Consider the following 19,264-nt stretch of genomic DNA (forward strand, 5'->3'; position numbering starts at 1 on the left):
GCTCACGTCCCAGTGAATTTACAGAAAGCGATGTTACTGGAATAATCGACAAGGTCTGTGTACCAATTTCCACCAAGTTAAGCTGACAAATAAGCATAAGAAAGGTAAGAGATGAAGAATGTCTGGATCAGAAGGGAGCTCAGAGCTTACCAGTTCTTCCAGGACATTATTCCAACCCCAGCCATAGTCTAGTCTTGACAGAAATGGACAGAGGAGCATAAAGGCCCATTAGTCCCTTCATATCCGACTCCACTGAATGTGACGGGACCCTCTTAAAGAGGTCAGGCCTACAGACAAGTAGTCTAGGGCTTTGTCCTTTTGGATGATGCCACCTGTCTTGCTCCTAGAGGATGGTCTTATTCCTTATGGAATCACTCCTCCTCCTCTTCCAGAGGCTCCGTTAAGGCAAGTAAGGTACATTATTCCAAGATGGCAGAATCGGTCCTGGTTTAAAGCTCAATGCTGTGGGGGCGCCTGGGTGGCCCAGTCAGTCAAGTGTCTGACTTTGGCTCAGGTCATGATCTCATGGTTTGGGAGTTTGAACCCCGCATTGGGCTCTCTGCCGTCAGCACAGGGCCTGCTTCAGTTCCTCTGTTCCCCACCTCTCTTTGTCCCTCTCCTGCTCTCTCTCTCTGAAATATAAATAAACATTTAAAAAAGGGGGCATCTGGGTGGCTCATGTCCAGTTGAGTGTCCGACTTCAGCTCAGGTCATGATCTCACAGTTCGTGGGTTTGAGCCCCGCGTTGGGCTCTGTGCTGTCAGCATGGTCTCCCTCTCTCTCTGACCCTCCCCCAGTCATGCTCTGTCTCTCTCAAAAATAAATAAACGTTAAAAAATAAATAAAGCTCAATGGTTTGGAAAAAGGCTCCCTTTGGTGTCCAGTCAAATGGAGGACCGTGAACCAAAGCAGTTAATACAGAACTTGATTCACTTCACTTGTGGTTGATTCACATGTCTCAACACATACCCATTTGTATCCTTTCTTTCCAAACTCCAGGAAAGACAGTGAAGATCATTGAACCTTCTTTTAGTGGCCATCTTTAGACCACTTTTAAGAAATGCAGGTGTTGTTGGTTCAGATATGAAGTTAGGGGCTCTGGGGGTTACATGTTTGTTTTGTTACCACTGAACTTAAGTTCCTTGAAGGAAATCAAGTTTTGCGTTCCATTTAATGTCAAGGAATAGCACAGAACTCTTTACTTAACAACATTAAAAAAAATTAAACACTTAAATGTTTTACAAGTTAGGAGTGGTAAGGTCCATTTCCTAAATCCTGAGGTTCTAGAGAACGCGTTTGTTGTATTCAATAAAATATGGCTGAACTCTATTTTAAATGGATTCATCTTCCTTGCAGATGTTACCTTTTTAGGGGACTGAGTGGAGCATTCAGGGGGAGCTGAAGTAAAGCCGTGGGCAAGATCTGATCAGCACGGGCATGTGCTTATAGAACTCTAAGCACTAATTCCTTTCTCATGAATTCTTGACAGCCATATATATCATGAGCCCACACGCATTCCAGTACTGGAATCTCTTAAGATTTCTGCCTGTGTCTTCTATAAATTACATCTAATTTAAGGGAAAAAGAATCAACTCAGGACGCCTGTAGAAATGAAGTTACAGTATCAGCTTCAAGAATAGTTTGTAGGAAGACTGGATTCATTGCAGCTTTTTGTTTGAAATGTAATACTGCAGTGTAAGAAGGATGGCCGTACAGCTTCCACAGGTAACGTCTACATTTATTTTATACCAAAAAAGTTATGTGCAACAAATAAACATTCTTACATATTTACATTTGTTTTTACCAGTTAGCAAAACTGTGTCCTAAATCTCTGGTAAAGAATATTTCTATCTATATTAAAGGGGAAGTCTGCCCAGTGAACTCCACTTTAAATGAATGTTTACTCCAGAGCTGAAAGCACTAGTAATAAATATTTTCGATGGAACATACTATACAGATCATACACCTAATACTTAGGCCATGCTTAATACAGTTTTATAACAAAACATTTCACCTTTTCTGGGCTAATTATTTGTAAAAAACAAACAAACAAAAAAACCAAGTAGCCCGGATTCCCACCCCTGCCCCTTTTGTTTGATTGAAGGGTAGTTCTCACAGATTAGGAATCATTAGTGCTGCCTAAAATGTCTGAATAGAAATGTTCCACCAATGCTTATATCTCGGGGGAAAACCCATGAGGACAAAGGTTGCAGGTTAGGTATTCCTTCCCAATAGGTTGCCAATAATGATAGTGAATTTCTTGTTGGCATTTGTCCAATACAGATTTTCAAGACAAGGTCTGTCAGCATTCACTCACGTTAAGCAGTGGTTCTAATCTCAGTTACAAAGCAATTGCTGAAGATTACTTTGCACTTTTGCTGATAATCTTAAAGATATAAATGAAATACAAACAAATAAAAGCCAACAATTTAGGTTTAATTAGGTTTAATTTCACTGTAGTCTTGGTCCTATATCCTACTTAGTAGGGTCCAAAGATCTCTTGTACCAAATGGCAGATCTCTGTATGAAACAGTCAATGCTTTCAACATCTTTAAAAGTAATAGATTTAAAGAGAGGTGACATACACAAAGGAAAAGTAATTCCTGGCACACAGCTAGTTAAACCTGAGTTATTTCACCAGTTTACCTTCCTGGAAAGCACCTAGCTGAAATGCAAAACTGAATGAAATCCTCCAAATCACCTAGATTGCCTAGAATTTATCATTTAACCACAGCTTCTCTCATTTCTTCAAATGATATGACTACACAGTAAATAAGAGGCTTCATTTGTTACATACAACTTATTCCCAAAACCAAGAAGCATGGAATAACTGCAAAAAACAGAAATCCAATTCTCCCTCCCCCCTCCCCCCCCCCCCCCCCACCGCAGTTTGTTCTTCAATGTCGGTGGCTGGTAATGTCGCAGTGTTTTAAATATTCAGTCTCAAAAAGTCATAACGATCCTCAAATTTTATAGCATGGTGTTTTCTCCTTCTTGGAGTGGAAGAGAGGATGTAGAGGGGAGCCTAAATTCTTCCAGGGCAAAAATATCCCAGCACCCACTGGGGTCCTGTTACTTACTGACATACTGGCATTACCCTGCTGTTACTTCAGGCGGCACACCTTCATCACTCAGTGAGAAAACAAAGAGATTAATTCTACTGGGCTCATAGGAATGTGGCAAAAAATTTTCGTACAACTGAAACAGTGGTGTTTCCCCCAAGGCTTAGGAAAGCAAAGGAAAATCTTGAAGGGTCTGGCTGAACGTTTTTACATTTTATCACATGAGAGTTGACATTTGCAAGAACACAACATCAAGACAAGCTTTAACTATACTCTGCTGATTGATACCAAATATGATGAAAATCCATTTGAAATTGGGACATGAGGAACTTATTTAGCACAACCAGTGTTATATATACCACAGAAGTCTTCACTGTTAACCTTTTCCATTCTAGCCTAGAAGAAAGAAGCAGTAAACTGCCTGGCAGACCGGGAAGCACTGCGATAAGGTGACCTCATTGTACAAGTCCTCCAACATTACGACTTGTTTCTCCACAAACACCAGACATCCGATCAATGCTTTCTAGAGTTCTTTAACTAGAAACAAGAACAATACACACATAATAAAACAGGCATTGAAATATTCACATTCATGGGAAAACAGCCTTGAAATCTGAATTCAACTTTTACAAAACCTGTTAAAACCCGTTGGAAGTTCATTACAATTCAGATTTTATACCTGCCTTGGGCCAGAAAAATACATTGCATCAATTAGGACAGTTAGTTGGAAACTGCTGAACAGTTGCTGACTCTACACAGTACGGTTTACAGAGCAGAGCCTGTCCCCTCCCTTCAAAAAGAAGGCTTATTAAAGAAAAGTCACCGGTCTATTTTTAACATAATGATTAATCTAACTGGAAGCAAAAACATTGCTACTACTTCTCAATCTAAGGAACAAAATGATTGTACAGAACCTTTTTATAGACTGATGCAGGCTTTCTACTTCATGGTAAGAGGAAGGAAGGACACTTCTGCCCAAGTTCAACACACAAAATATTTGGTTTGAGATTTAAGACAGAAGGCACTTTTAACATTCTGATATAAGGTGTTAACCATAGAAACATACTGTCACACTTTCATTTGGGTTTATTCAAATCACTCTTAAAACCTATGCATTGCGTAGTACTAGAAGGAGTAGTGACACCATTAGTGTATTTTACCTTCAGATATTTCTACCCGTACTACCGGTTATGCAAACTGAGCAGCATGTCAGCCCTAAAATTTACAAATCTAGTATGGACTCTAAAACAATTAGAAACTAGACATCCAATTAGTGCAGAATTAAACAGGAAATACTACAGAGCTACCCAAGAGCAATCCTACTCTGGAGCAACTGGGCTTATACTGGTTATTTCAAGGTCCTAATACTGTTTGGTCGACTGGCACCGATGTTAAGGAAGAATATCTGCATGAAAATTCAACTGCTGTAAGAGACTTTACCTAAAAATGCCATGTTAATATTTCCAGCTTTTCTCCAAAGAAATCTACCCATTTCCCCATTTTTAGTGTCCTGAAGGCCTTGGATGTGAAGGTCTGGTCACATGACTCATTTGGTAAGGTTATAATCAATCCAGTTTTATGACTAGACACAGGCTTGACTTGAATGTCCAAATTTAGTTTCTTCCTTTCTGAGGAAGGAGATGAAAGGGAACCAACTACCCTATTATTTTTGCTGTCAGTGCTGGACCCACAGCTGTCAGTACTTTTCACAAGATGCTCTGTATGGACTTACTATTTTCACTATTTCTTCGGTCAACGTTGAGCTGACAATTCTTCATCGCTACACTTCAACTAAACTGTACAGTAAGTTCTGCAGGGATGGATCCAATATTTCTACCTTTATTTACAAATATCACATAAATGGATTCTAGTTGAATCTACATGTTTAAATCCATCGGCTAAAAACATATTACATATTGTAAACATGGCAATATTTAATACAGTATCTATTCTAAAATATTTTCATGTCATGATCACATTTGTTATACCTGAAATTGAATTTATACACATTAGAGAATTACTAGCAATGGTTGCTCACTTTACAATCAAGGGCAGGGGGCTAGGGCTACATTTTATTATTTCAGAAACATTTTCAAAGTAAAGTTAAAGCTTGTCTTTGATTGGCTCGGCATATCCTTTTTTTTTTTTGTATCCATATTTAAAATGAAGATTGACACAAAATAGCTAGGGCCCCTTCTAATTTATAGGATTTTATAAAATCAGTTTAAGATTCTCAGGGAAAGTGTCTGTTGTGAAGAATTTAAAAAAAAAAAAACAAACAAAAAAAACAAAAACGCTGCAAAATAAACTTAATGGAAAAGGGAACTTCAGGCCGTCAGTCCGGAGCTGGTCAGGCTGTCAGTCTTGCTTAGGCTGCAGCTGCCGTTTCCAGGCCTCATTCAAATAAACTAGTCGTTTGTAGTTGATGATAAGAAGAATGAAGTTCAGCACATATGTGATGACACAGATGATGCAAAACTCCTTCAGCACAAAGTACAGAATGTAGGCCAGGTACAATGACCCCACCACAGACACAATGGAGGACGTCATGAGGATTAAAGCTGCGACTGCACTTGCTGTCATGCCTGCAAGAGAAAGAGACGTGTGGCTCTGTCAGTCCTTGACAATGGCGAGAAAGTTTCTGAGTTAAAAGCTAGCACTCCATGATTTGCTGCAGCGTTGCAATACTGATTTTACTGCAAAATGCTATGGAATTTGAGAACAAAAGTTACTCATCTATTTTATTAAGATTATGCAGGGTGACTTTTGCACACAGAATACCAGTTTTATAGCTGCAGTGTTTTTGATTTGTCAGTATTCTAGGTGAAGTATCACTTCTATCATAAACTAGCTTTAGTTAAGTCATGCAAAGAAAATATGCAGTCTTGTAATCACATTATGCAATAAGCCAGTCTGTAAAATTGACAGTCTCACCCCCTCCGAATGGATAAAGGAATGTGAGGACCACAACCTTCTCTCCCAAGCAGGACACGCTTCCCCTGGCCTTTGCACTGGAGGCTCCCCATGTGTGGGAAGTAAAATTTGCTTTCCATGTTTAGATCAAATTTATCAAAAATCCGAAATGGGAGATGATTATACCAATATGCTGCTGAAGAAGGGGAAAAAAAATTGTAGTAAACACTTCAGAAAGGGCTCACCCTGGAAGGTAACGGAAACCACGTTTGGCCAGTCGGCCACATGTGGGTCAAAGCAGATCAAGAAAAAAGGCAGTTATGTGCACTAAACCAGGGCTCTCTCAGTGCTGACATCCTCACGTGTATTGTTTTGCAATTTCCCACAGCTAACAGAAATGAGAACGTGTGTGCTTATTCTCAAGGACAGAGGAGTTAGAGCATTTTACACTACCCTCCTACCCAACAACTAACGGACAAGGAAAACACAAAGAGGAAAAAATAATTGGTGGTAGGAGGTTTGAAGAAGTTAATTAAGGAGCTGAAATCCCCACCTCCTGTTGAATGAGAAGCTGCCTGGAGGCTATAGTCTCACCATAAAGGCCTGACTTGCCCACAGGACTGGTCAGTACTAAAGTATGGCCTCTCATAAGACTCTTCCAGACTAAGATACTATTGGATTACTTACAGTGAGGGACTGGCCAACCTGGCCACCTGCTTTTGTAAATAAAGACTGACTGGAGGGGCGCCTGGGTGGCGCAGTCGGTTAAGCGTCCGACTTCAGCCAGGTCACGATCTCGCGGTCTGTGAGTTCGAGCCCCGCATCAGGCTCTGGGCTGATGGCTCAGAGCCTGGAGCCTGTTTCCGATTCTGTGTCTCCCTCTCTCTCTGCCCCTCCCCCGTTCATGCTCTGTCTCTCTCTGTCCCAAAAATAAAATAAACGTTGAAAAAAAAAATTTAAAAAAAATAAAAAAAATAAAAAAAAATAAAGACTGACTGGAACCCAGTCACACTCACTCATTTAGGTAACATCTGTGGTAGAGCTGAGTAGTTGCGACAGCCAGCAAAGCCTAGATGGTTTTCTGTCTGGCCCTTTACTTAAACAGTTTGCTAACGTCATTGATGCTAAATGTCTAAAACTTCAAAAATTAATGCTGCCACATTAATTTTAAAAAGAAAGTGAGTTTCAGAATGATACGAACTGTTATTTACTTCCTCCATGTCACTCTCTTCCTTGAGATAATAATCGTTTTTACCTCCTAATACTGATGTGTGGATTAAAAGAGCTGATAGGTGGGGCACCTGGCTGGCAGAGAGTGCAACTCTTGATCTCAGGGTTGTGAGTTCAAGCCCCATGTTGAGCTTAGAGCTTAGTTAAAAAAAAAAAAAAAAAAAGATAAATAAAGGAGCTAATAGGTACAAAGCACTTCGAATGCTCCATAAATACTGGCTGTTGGTTAAGTACTATTGTACCAAACCTGTCCTAATGTAACGTAATGTAGGCTGGTGGCTTGGGATACAATTCCCGGTGGAATTTACAATGTGCTGTAACTCTAAATAAATGACAGTACTATCAAACAATGGAATATTTTGCAGCTGTAAGGAAGGATGAAGACACTTAGTGGGTGGCTATGGATATCAATGTATTAGTCAAGCAAAAAAGAAAGCAGAGTATATAGAACAGTATGTATAGCATCTGCCTTTTATATTTTAAAAGCAGGAAAATTAAGATGATATATTTGTATTTTCTTGGATATGCCTTGCGAAACTCTACAGCAACAACAAGCAGATACCAGTTGGGCATGAAAGGCAGTAGGAAGTGGGCAAAGGGGGACGAGGGGTGAGGTAGGCGTTTCGCTGGACAGCATTTTAATTTTTTTTTTTTTACTTTTGAACTCATGAATGTATTACCTATGGAAAAATTAAAAATGCTGTCTCTCAAACACCTTAGAAGGGAGTGAAGATTATGTGCTCTGGAAAACTGTTAAATGAGCTCACATATATATGCCTTCAATGTGCCTCCAGACATTAAAAATGCATGTGAATGCACAAAATTGTGAACAGAAAAGATACATAGGATACATATGATTTTAAAATATATATATAAGGAAATTCACAAATCAAATATTATAAATAGAAATTTGTTCCATCTCTATCTCAAAAAATTAACATAGTCAAAAGCATGTTTTGGGCTATTTTAATTTTGGCTTGTATGTTTGGATTTATAGATTCTTCTTTAGAAATCCAAACAGAAAAAATAAATGGAATAAAAAATAAAAATCTCACTCCTGGCCTCCAACCACCAGACCCTTTCCTATGCATTCACATGCATCTATGTAACATAAACTTGTATCTATTATACTATAATTTACTTTTTTCACTAACCTATGTCTTGATCCTTCCAGAATATACATGTAGACCTACTTTTTCCTTAAATGGCTACATAGTATTTTCTAGTATGGAGGTAACCTAATTTATTCAGCCATTACGTTTGAACGCTTCCAATTTTTTTGCTATTTTAAACTGTACTGCTGTGCATATCCTTGTGTATATTTTTGTATTTCTATAGGATATAGAACAGGGCAAACTTGATAAGGAATATTTAGAAAACTTAGATTCACAATTTGCCTCATAACAAATCAACTTCAGCTAGACAGAAGAGCAGAAAAGAGCTGGCAGATAATAGGGCAGAATATTAACAATTGAAGCCCAAAGATAAAAATGGATAGATTTAACTCTAAAAACATAAAAAATTTTCGTATGATCAAAATTCACCAAACTAACATAAAAAAGGAAAAAGAATGGGTAAAATGTTTCTAACAAATATGGAAATGGACTATTATCAGGATCCCATCAACAAAAGTGACAATGTAAGGAAATTAAAATGTAATAATGGCTATACTTTGTAACTACTGAATTAGAAATTTAAACATTAAAAAAAATCTATGTGTTTTGACTCATCCATCTCATGTTTGGAAATTTATTTTGCAGAACTAATTCAAGGAGGGAGGTGTGTGTGAAGGGGTCTTTAAACGATGTTGATTACCACAGTGTTAATGAGCATAAAAAAATTGAAACCTTGTTATCAACAACAACAAAAAACTGAAAAGGAGAAACAACATAAGGATTCATATAAAATTAAGTAAAAATAACAGAAAGCAATGGGAATAGTGGAGGTGTAAAGGTGATGAAATTATGCACATGGTTCACTGTTAGTGTTTTCTCAGTGCGTAATAGTTTTAAGTAACCACACAGTATATAAAGTAATAAGAAAAAAAGTTTCCAGGGAAGACTGGAGTAATAAGTTCTCTGATTGGGACTGTTTTTTCTGGACACTATGGGATGTTGCCATCCTTGATTAAACACCAACAGATACCAAGTTCAGCATTAGCATCATCAAAATCTTAGGGAGCCAAATTTTCACAACAGAAAAATGTACTGTAAACTAGTGGTTCTATCATTAACATGCTTTTATTTAATATAAAGACATTTCAGGGAAAAGACACAAAGTACTAAATGGAATACAACAAAACAAACTTATTTTTGTATTGCTGTATACTTACCAAGTAATAATTGTAGTATATAAAATATAAGTCCAAAGACACTGTTTGGCTGGTTTAATACACCATCCTTTCCAAAAATGGAACCCAAAAGACCAAATCCTCGACCCCATCTGTAAAATAAGGAAAACCAATAACCCTATTTTGAGTCCTCCTATTTTTAAAAATATAAAATTACTTGAGAATGCCATGCCAATACACCCATCTGAATCTCTAAGTTGCCTATTTCTATATATTCTCTTATGCAAAAGGTAGGATAAAGTACTCTTTTTCTTTTTAAATGTTTATTTATCTTGAGAGAGAGAGCGCACACACGCACGAGCAGGGAAGGACAGAGAGAGAGGGAATCCCAAGCAGGCTCCGCGCTGTCAGCACAGAGCCCAACGAGGGGCTCAAACTCACAAACTGCAAGATCATGACCTGAGCCAAAGTTGGACGCTTAATTGACTGAGCCACCTAGGCACCCTCAAAGTACTCTTTCTCTGATGGCATTAGTATCTGCAGAGAAAGGGCTCTCTCAATTTAAGCCAGAGCCTCCTAGCAGCAGCAGCACTCACATTTTGGGCTAAAGAATTCTTTACAGTTGGGGGCGGTTCAGTGCATGACAGGGTGTTTAGCAGTATCCCTGGGCGCTGCCCACTAGATGCTAGTAGTACAACCCGCCAGATGTGACAACCAAAAATGTCTTAAGCCATTGCCAAATGTTCCTGGAGGGGGACAAAACCACCCCCATTGAAAGCCACTGACTTAAGCTGCCCTATTTCTTCATTCAAAGTCTGTAGATTGCAGTGTTGCTTCCTGACAAATTTCACCAGGATATGCAATAGGAAATGTATCTTGGGAACACATCTTTAAATGTAGAACAAGAGCAGAAACTATAGGCCCTTCCTAGAATCATACATACCTCAAGAGTAAAAAACTGACACACTATTTGTTCCATTGTTTTTATTTGCAGTTTAACCTCAAGTTTTGCATTTCACTTCGCATTTTCAGAATCATATTTTCCTATTTTTTAAAAAGATTACTTCTGATCTAATAAAATTTGATTCAAATATCAAACTAACATTTACTTCGGATGAAAACTTTTGAAGATAACTTTAACTACGAGCATGCTTTTTAAAATACCAGAAAGAAAACACTAATGGTTTTAAGTCCATAGCAAAGCACTCAATAAAATCTAAACTTTGGTTTGGAAAACAAACTACCTGAAGACAAGGATAAATAAGTGATTCTTTATTTGTCACACTATTTTAAAAATTTTTTAATGTTTATTTTTGAGAGAAAGAGAGAAAGAGCGTCAGTGGGGAATGGCAGAAAGAGAGGGAGACACAGAATCTGAAGCAGCCTCCAGGCACTGAGCTGTCAGCACACGACATGAACTCATGAACTGCAAAATCATGATCTGAGCCGAAGTCGGACGCTTAACCGACTGAGCCACCCAGGAGCCCCCATCACCCTATTTTTAAAAAATATATATATTTTACAAGCAAGTGAGAGCCCTGAAGATTTTTACTGTACAGAGTTACACACTTTGAGGAACACAAAATAATCTCCACGTTTTTGTATTCTTTCACACATCAAATACTCATTGTGCATGTTCTAGGTGCAGATAATGGGTCAGGCATTGGAATCCAGGAGAGTACCAGTCAGAAGAGGTGGTGCCCTTGTGGAACTCTTATTCCATTTAGGGAGGAGAAGTAGTGAACAGGTGAACAAATGACAAAGTTATCTTCAGAAATGGATGAAACCATTAACAGATATGTGGGAAAAGTGAGGCGGGAGATTATTCGAGACCAGAGCTTCTGAAAAGTTAAAAGTGCATATGATCACTTTGGGGTCTCATTAACATGCAGGTTTTCCTTTAGCAGGTCTGTGTTAAGGGCCTAGGACTCTGTGTTTCCAAACAAAACAAAACAACTCCCAGCTCAAGCTTCTAGTCTGAGGACCACACCACTCAGCTCTAGACGGAGAAGGGGTGGAGGGAGCTATTCTAGCTAGATGGTCAGAGATGGCCTTTTCCAGGAACTAAAATCCTGAATGAATTAAATCCTGAATGATGAAAAGCAGCCAATCTCAAGAGGAACAGCAAGCACAAAGGCCTTGAGGCAGGAAGGAGCCGATGAGTGTCCTAAGGCCATCAAGGCTGACACAGGATGAGGGAAGAATGGCAAGAGAATGAGGCACCCAGTCATTTACATCATTTATGGCCTTGTTTGTAGGCCATGATGAAGAGTTTGAATTTTATTCTAATTGCAATGGGAGGGCATTCAGTGGCTTTAAAATAGGAGATTAATATAAGCTTATTTATGATCACTCTTGACTACTGTGTAAAAAACAAACTGCAGGAGAGCAAGAGCAGACGGAAGAAACTATATGCAATCAACTTCTTAGCCCCACTCATCTGAAGTAGGAATTCAAATGTAAATCACCACCTTTGGCAATGGAAATAATTGGGCAGACTGCCAAAATTATAACCGGCAAACAGAATTTTTATATATTCCAAACACTGATCTCTAATTATTCACATAGGATCATGTCGATCTTTTTCCATAGAATGAATATATTGGCTTATCAAAGTAATACGTATATAAGGTTTAAAAATCAAATAACACTGAAAGTCTTACAGAATAGACACCCCATACTCCAGCCCTCTCCACACACAGTTCTGACCCCAAGAGGCAACGATTTTGATATCTTTTAACCTTTTTTCCCTATTTAATTCCACATTTCTAAATAATATGCTTACATGGCTATTTCTTGACTTCTGGATTCTAAATATCTTCTGATTTTCTAATACGGTAGACCAGAATGTTGCTTTAAAGAAACATTTTATTGTGGAAAGCGTTAAATGTACAGACGCAAAGTTAACAGAACAATCCATGTAATAATCTCATCACCCGGCTTCAAAATTAAACCTCTTTTGTTTCATTTCCACCTCTACCCACACACCACTCATGATGATTTTTAGTTACTTTTTAAATTTTAATGCACAAATCTTAACTTTTCTGTAATTTTTTAAAAATTTTTTTTAATGTTTATTTATTTTTGAGACAGAGAGAGACAGAGCATGAACGGGGGAAGGTCAGAGAGAGGGAGACACAGAATCCGAAACAGGCTCCAGGCTCTGAGCTGTCAGCACAGAGCCCGACGTGGGGCTCGAACTCATGGACCACGAAATCATGACCTGAGCCGAAGTCGGCCGCTTAACCGATTGAGCCATGCAGGTGCCCCAACTTTTCTGTAATTTTGATGAATGGAACACCTGACTACTCCTGGATACATCTGAGTAGTCCTGGTATACTAATTCTGGTATACTTACTAATAGTGTGAAAGGAGAATTTAAGTACCTTTCCTAAACAAACAAACAAAACCCAAACATTCCAACACCAGAGAGTCTTCCCATCTCCCCAATTAAGTTGTTAGTTCCTTCCTGTCGATCCACACTCCTCTTTACCACAAGCAGTAAGTACCTGGCTATCTAGGTTGGAATCCAACCTCAAAACCAAAATTAGATCTCTGGTCTTCCTGATCACACTGCTACGCCGTTTCCCTCAAGTCACATTAAGTTATAAAGTACAATTACCATTCTAGCATTTTCAACCAAACAGAACGATCACTTAATTACTTGATGAATATAATAAAGTTTAATAAACTTTGATGAACGATGGAATAAGTGTTAGCAAGTCAACTCACAAAGTAGACTGACATTATGTAAGATTATTTTCCTTGGAAAGGTCAATGAGAACAGATTTTCATAAATGACACTTAAAACTGCTAAGGGTGGTTGTAATTTAAAAACTTCTTAGTGAATTTTTTTCAAGTTGGGACATTTGAAAATACTGAGTTTTCCCCCACTTCTAAAAGCTATATGGAACTATATGAGATACATTTTATGTGCTAACTTTATTCCTGGCTTTATCTTAGTTTCTAACCATTTTCTCCTTGTCCCATCTATAATCACAATTCTATTATTTTACTTATCCCAGACCTGCCCCAAGTAATTTATGGAAGGAGGTGGGATATTAACCAATTGAGAAAAAAAAAAATGTTCTCATTTTTTTAAAATGATGATCTTTTTGGTCATTAAAAAAATTATTTTAATGTTTAGTTATTTTTGAGAGAGAGAGAGAGAGACCAGAGCACAAGCAGGGGAGCGGCAGAGACAGAGGAAGACAGAATCTGAAGCAGGCTCCAGGTTCTGAGCGGTCAGCACAGAGCCTGACGTGGGGCTCGAACTCACAGACCGTGAGATCATGACCTAAGCTGAAGTCGAATGCTTAACCGACTGAGCCACCCAGGCACCCCTTGTTGGTCATTTTTTATTAAGTTTTTAATTTTAATTCCAGTGTAGTTAACATACAGTGTTATATTAGTTTCAAGTGTACGATATAGTGATACAACACTTCCATACATTACCCAGTGCTCATCACAACTGTACTCTTTAATCCCTATCACCTATTTTACCCAATCCCCCCCACCCCCTGCCTTCCCTCTGACAATCAGTTTGTTCTCTATAGTTAAGAGTCTGTTTCTTGGTTTGTCTTTTTCCCTTTGCTCATTTTTTTTGTTTCTTAAATTCTACATGAGTGAAATCATATAGTATTTGTCTTTCTCTGGTCTATTTCGCTTAGCATTATACTCTCTAGCCCCATTCATGTTGTTGCAAATGGCAAGATTTCATTCTTTTTTTATGGCTGAGTAATATTCCATTTTATACACACACACACACACACACACCACATCTTCCTTATCCACTCATCTGTCGATGGACACTTGGGCTGCTTCCATATCTTGGCTATTGTAAGTAATGCTGCTATAAACATAGGGGTACGTGTATCCCTTTGAATTATTATTTTTGTATTCTTTGGGTAAATACCCAGTAGGGCAGTTGCTGGATCTTAGGGCAGTTCTATTTTTAACTTTTTGAGGAACCTCCATACTGTTTTCCACAGTGGCTGCACCAGTTTGCATTCCCACCAACTGTGCAAGAGGGTTCTTTTCCCCACATCCTGGCCAAAAGCTGGTTCTTGTGTTTTTTATTTTAGCCATTCTGACAGTGATATCTCACTGTAGTTTTGATTTGCACTTCCCTGATGAGTGATGTTAAGCATCTTTTCATGTGTCTGTTGGCCATCTGTATTCCTTCTTTGGAGAAATGTCTGTTCATGTCTTCTCATTTTTTAAATTGGATTATTTATTTCTTGGGTGTTGAGTTGTATAAATCCTTTATTTATTTTGGATACTAACCTTTTATTGATGTCATTTGCAGATATCTTCTCCCATTCATTAGGTTGCCTTTTAGTTTTGTTGGCTGTTTCCTTTGCTGCGCAGAAGATTTTTATTTTTTTTATATTTAGAAGATTTTTATTTTGATGAAGTTTATTTTTGCTTTTATTTACCTTGCCTCAGAAGACCTACCTAGAAAAATGTTGCCACAGCTGATGTCAGAGACATCACACTGCCTGTGCTCTCTTCTACAATTTTATAGTTTCAGGTCTCACATGTAGCTCTTTGATCCATTTTGAGTTGACTTTTGTGTATGGTGTAAGAAAGTGGTCCAGTTTCATTCTTTTGCATGTAGCTATCCAGTTTTCCCAACACCATTTGTTGAAGAACCTGTCTTTTCCCCATTGTATATTTTTTCCTCCTTTGTCAAAAACTGACCATGTAATTTGTGGGTTTATTTCTGGGTCTTCTGTTCTATGGATCTATGTGTCTATCTTAATCCAGTACCATACTGTTTTGATCACTACAGCTTTGTAATGTACCTTAAAGTCTTGAATTGTGATACCTTCAGTTTTTTCTTTTTCAAGGTTCCTTTGGCTATTTGGGGTCTTTTATTTATTTATTTATTTATTTATTTATTTATTTATTTATTTTTATTTTTTGGGGGGGGGCCTTTTTTTTAAATTATTTTTTTTAATGTTTATTTATTTTGGGGTACAGAGAGAGAGGGAGACAGAGGATCTGAGGTGGGCTCTGTGCTGACAGCAGAGAGCCCAATGTGGGGCTCAAACTCATGAAGAGCAAGATCATGACCTGAGCTGAACTCAAGTGCTTAACCAACTGAGCCACCTGGGTGCCCTGGGGTCTTCTATGGTCCCATACAAATTTTAGGATTACATTCACAAGTTTTAAGCTTCTGATGACTTTTATTTATTTGCTTATTTATATATTGGAAATCATTTGCTTTTTTCTTTGGTATTTAAATTTTGTAATGTGTGATGATTTTGCTTTTACCATTATATTTTAACAATACAATTTAATAATAGCAATTGAAAAATTCTCTTTATACAACAAATACATAGATATTTGAGTTCTAAGTATGTGTAGTAAATTTAATCACCAAATTTCCACATGGAGAGACCTCCATTTCAGCATTACTTCCTGCCTCTTGACCCATCCCCTCACTTATCTCTTGCTAGGCTGGTAGCAAAAACTTGTTTGATTGATCAGTTTACAAGAAGGAACTGGGCATCTGTAGATCAGACCCTTCTGGATTCCTTCTTTGGGATCTATCTGAACAAAGCTGCATCCAAGACTAAACTTTTTTTTTTTTAATGTTTATTTATTTTTGAGAGAGAGAGAGAGAGAGAGAGCGAGCACGAGCAGGGGAGGGGCAGAGAGAGAGGGAGACACAGAATCCAAAGCAGGCTCCAGGCTCTGAGCTGTCAGCACAGAACCTGATGTGGGACTTGAACCCATGGACTGCGAGATCATGACCCATGCCAAAGTTGGATGTTTAACCAACTGAGCCACCCAGGCGCTCCTATTTTTTTTAATTGTGGTAAAACACACACACACACACACACACACACACACACACACACACACACACACATTAAATTTACCACCTTAACCATCTTTAAGTGCACAGTTCAGCAATGTTAAATATGCTTGCATTGTTGTGAAACATCTCCAGAACCTTTTTATCTTGCAAAACTGAAGCAACTGCTTTTCTCTCTCCTCCCAGTCCCTGGCAACCACCTTTTCATTTTGTTTCTATGAATCTGACTACCTTACTTTAGACACCTCATATAAGTGAAATCCCACAGTACCTGGCTTTATGTGACTGCTTATTTCATTTAGTACAGTTCCTTCAAGGTTCATACATGTAGCATGTGACACGATTTCTTTGCTTTTTAAATAAAAGGCTGACTAATATGCCATTTTCTGTGTATACCATACTTTGTTTATCCATTCGTCCATTCAGGGACACTGGGTTGCTTCCACCTCTTGCCATATAAAGCTTGTTTGCTATTTTTTTTTTCTGGTACCCCAAACAATTACAATTGCTCTGGTAATTTTTCACCCATTCCTCTGAGTTTCAGGTAAAGCCCAATGTCCAAGCAAATCAAAGATGAGGCCCTTCAACAAGAGCTAGGACATCCTCTCCTACCATTTTGTTGTGAGAGTTAACAGCATGGTTCATGGGAGGAAGATGGCCCTGGGTGAAGATTAAAAAAAAAAAAAAAAAAGATATTTCTCTGATTCTAAAATCATGGGTTATGATAATGATACATCATCAACTTAGTAACAATTTTTCAGTGGAAAAGGTACCATATAAATATCTACATTCATCCAGATGTTAAAGCTAAATAACAATGGAACACAAAAATCAGAGAAACAAAGAAGTTAATGTCTGGGTTTAGAAAATCTTTGTCAAAGTTTCTTTTGAGGAAATGACCAGCTTGTACCAGGAAAGGGCCTCATTCCCAACCCACTGTGGACACGAGGTGTGGAACAAAACTTAAAATTTTTTCAGGATGAAAGGTCTGTTTTTTCACATTATCTCAAGAACCCAAAAGGGTCAAAAACCACTAAAAAGGAAAAATGGATCCTGGAAAACGCACAACAGTGGGATAATCCTTGTATTGGCCTAGCATGGTATCTGGTAATACCATATGTGAAAAAAATACCTGTGATTACTACTATAAAAATTTCTGAGGAACTTGATGGAAGACTTGTATTCTCATTTGGTAAGATTTTTTTTTTTTTTTTTTTTTTAATTTTTTTTTTTTTTCAACGTTTATTTATTTTTGGGATAGAGAGAGACAGAGCATGAACGGGGGAGGGGCAGAGAGAGAGGGAGACACAGAATCAGAAACAGGCTCCAGGCTCTGAGCCATCAGCCCAGAGCCTGACGCGGGGCTCGAACTCACGGACCGCGAGACCGTGACCTGGCTGAAGTCGGACGCTTAACCGACTGCGCCACCCAGGCGCCCCGGTAAGATTTTTTAAATTTGTTTTCATGATATTAGTTCTCTGATCTTGGAGTCACCCTTCTCAGAGGCACTTTCAACTCATTTGAGTGGTTTCTTTGGTATTTACCCAGAAATTTCTTTGTATACACATTCAAATGATCTTTTCAGATAATCTATTCAATGATGCAGCAAGCCACAGAGAAATACAGTCCATACCATGGTCTGGCCTTTGGCTTTCATGACACTGCTTAGTGTGTGGTTCTCCACAATCTTTGTTTTACTGTTGTCTCCGTAATTCAGCTGCTGCGGCGCTTCCTTATATTCTCAGCCAGCAAGCTTCCTTCACATTTCTTCCCTCCACCCCCAAGGTGAAGTCTTACGGTGACCATATTATTTATGTATGTAAAATTTAACAACTCTTTGAACTCTGTCAGTATTTTAATTAGGGTTATTGTTGCTTTCTCTTCATCATCTGGTTACATTTACACAGGTTTTGAATGGTCCACCCCATCCCTTGTTTTCCCATAAGCCCTGGGAAATGTACTTTTTAAATGTACTTTTGATCAAAGTATCATTTACATATAGAAAACTACCCACAAGTGTATTAAACTTAATTTCCAGGAGTCTCCACTCCCATTTTCTTTTATTTGATGTTAAGTCACTTTTAAGCAATAAATTCCTAGTCCTGGTATTTTTAAAGTTCAATTCCATAGGAAATGCATTTTTTTCAGTAACATATTATATCAGAAATTCTATTAAAACTATAATTACATTTCTTTTTGTGCACAAATTGCTTTTCCTGGAGTTAATAATTCATTCTTATTTTTTCTTTTTCTATGCCACCATCATTAATTTTCCAAAATCCTTCTGAGCAATATTATCCTTTTTTTTGACACCCTAACATGTTTTTTATTTTTTAAGTTTTTAAAAACTTATTTGGAAATATTTTCAAACTTATGAGAATCACAAAAATAAAAATAGAACAAAGAACACCCATATATTCTTTAGAAAGACTCACCTACTGTTATTTTACCCCGTTTGCTTTTTTATTCCATCTCCCTCTCCTTCTCTCTACACATACACACACATACTGACTGTCATCCTAACTTCCAATCTCTTCCCTACCTCAAACCTTCTTAGATCTTCCTTTTGCCCTTGGTTAATCACTTGTTTTGGTGAAACAATCTTTTAGTAGCTTCCCTGAGAAAATATTACACTGGAGGTAACATTTCTGAGATGTGGAATCTTAAAATATCTTTCTTCTACCATCAGAGTGGATTGGTAGTTTTGGGGGTATATAATTATAAATTAAAAATAATTTTCCCTCAGGAGTTTTAAAGCCATTGTCCTTGAAAAACCTGCTGCCGTTCTGACCCTTGAATATGTCCTGTTTTTCTTCCTTTATGAGACTTTTAAGAAACTTCTTTTTAATCCTACTGATCTAAAAAAATTTTTTAAAGTTATTTATTTTTGATAGAGAGAGACAGAGCACAAATGGGGGAGGAGCAGAGAGAGAAGGAGACACA

At 38.0% G+C, this 19,264-nt stretch overlaps 1 protein-coding gene across 1 annotated transcript in view; it reads right to left on the reverse strand.

The window, feature by feature from the left end:
- Positions 1-1,717: 1,717 nt before the first annotated feature.
- VKORC1L1 (vitamin K epoxide reductase complex subunit 1L1) overlaps positions 1,718-19,264 on the reverse strand; it is a 63,879-nt gene continuing 46,332 nt past the window's right edge. The window contains exons 2-3 of the mRNA XM_086692071.1: positions 9,538-9,647; positions 1,718-5,647 (exon numbers count right to left, since the gene is read on the reverse strand). Of these exons, the coding sequence (XP_086548197.1) occupies positions 5,421-5,647; positions 9,538-9,647 (337 nt within the window). The 3' untranslated portion in view covers positions 1,718-5,420. The remainder of the gene's footprint in view (positions 5,648-9,537; positions 9,648-19,264) is intronic.

Source organism: Puma concolor, chromosome E3 (assembly GCF_028749965.1).
Source record: "Puma concolor isolate L17-30 chromosome E3, mPumCon1.1.hap2, whole genome shotgun sequence".
NCBI classification, from domain to species: domain Eukaryota; kingdom Metazoa; phylum Chordata; class Mammalia; order Carnivora; family Felidae; genus Puma; species Puma concolor.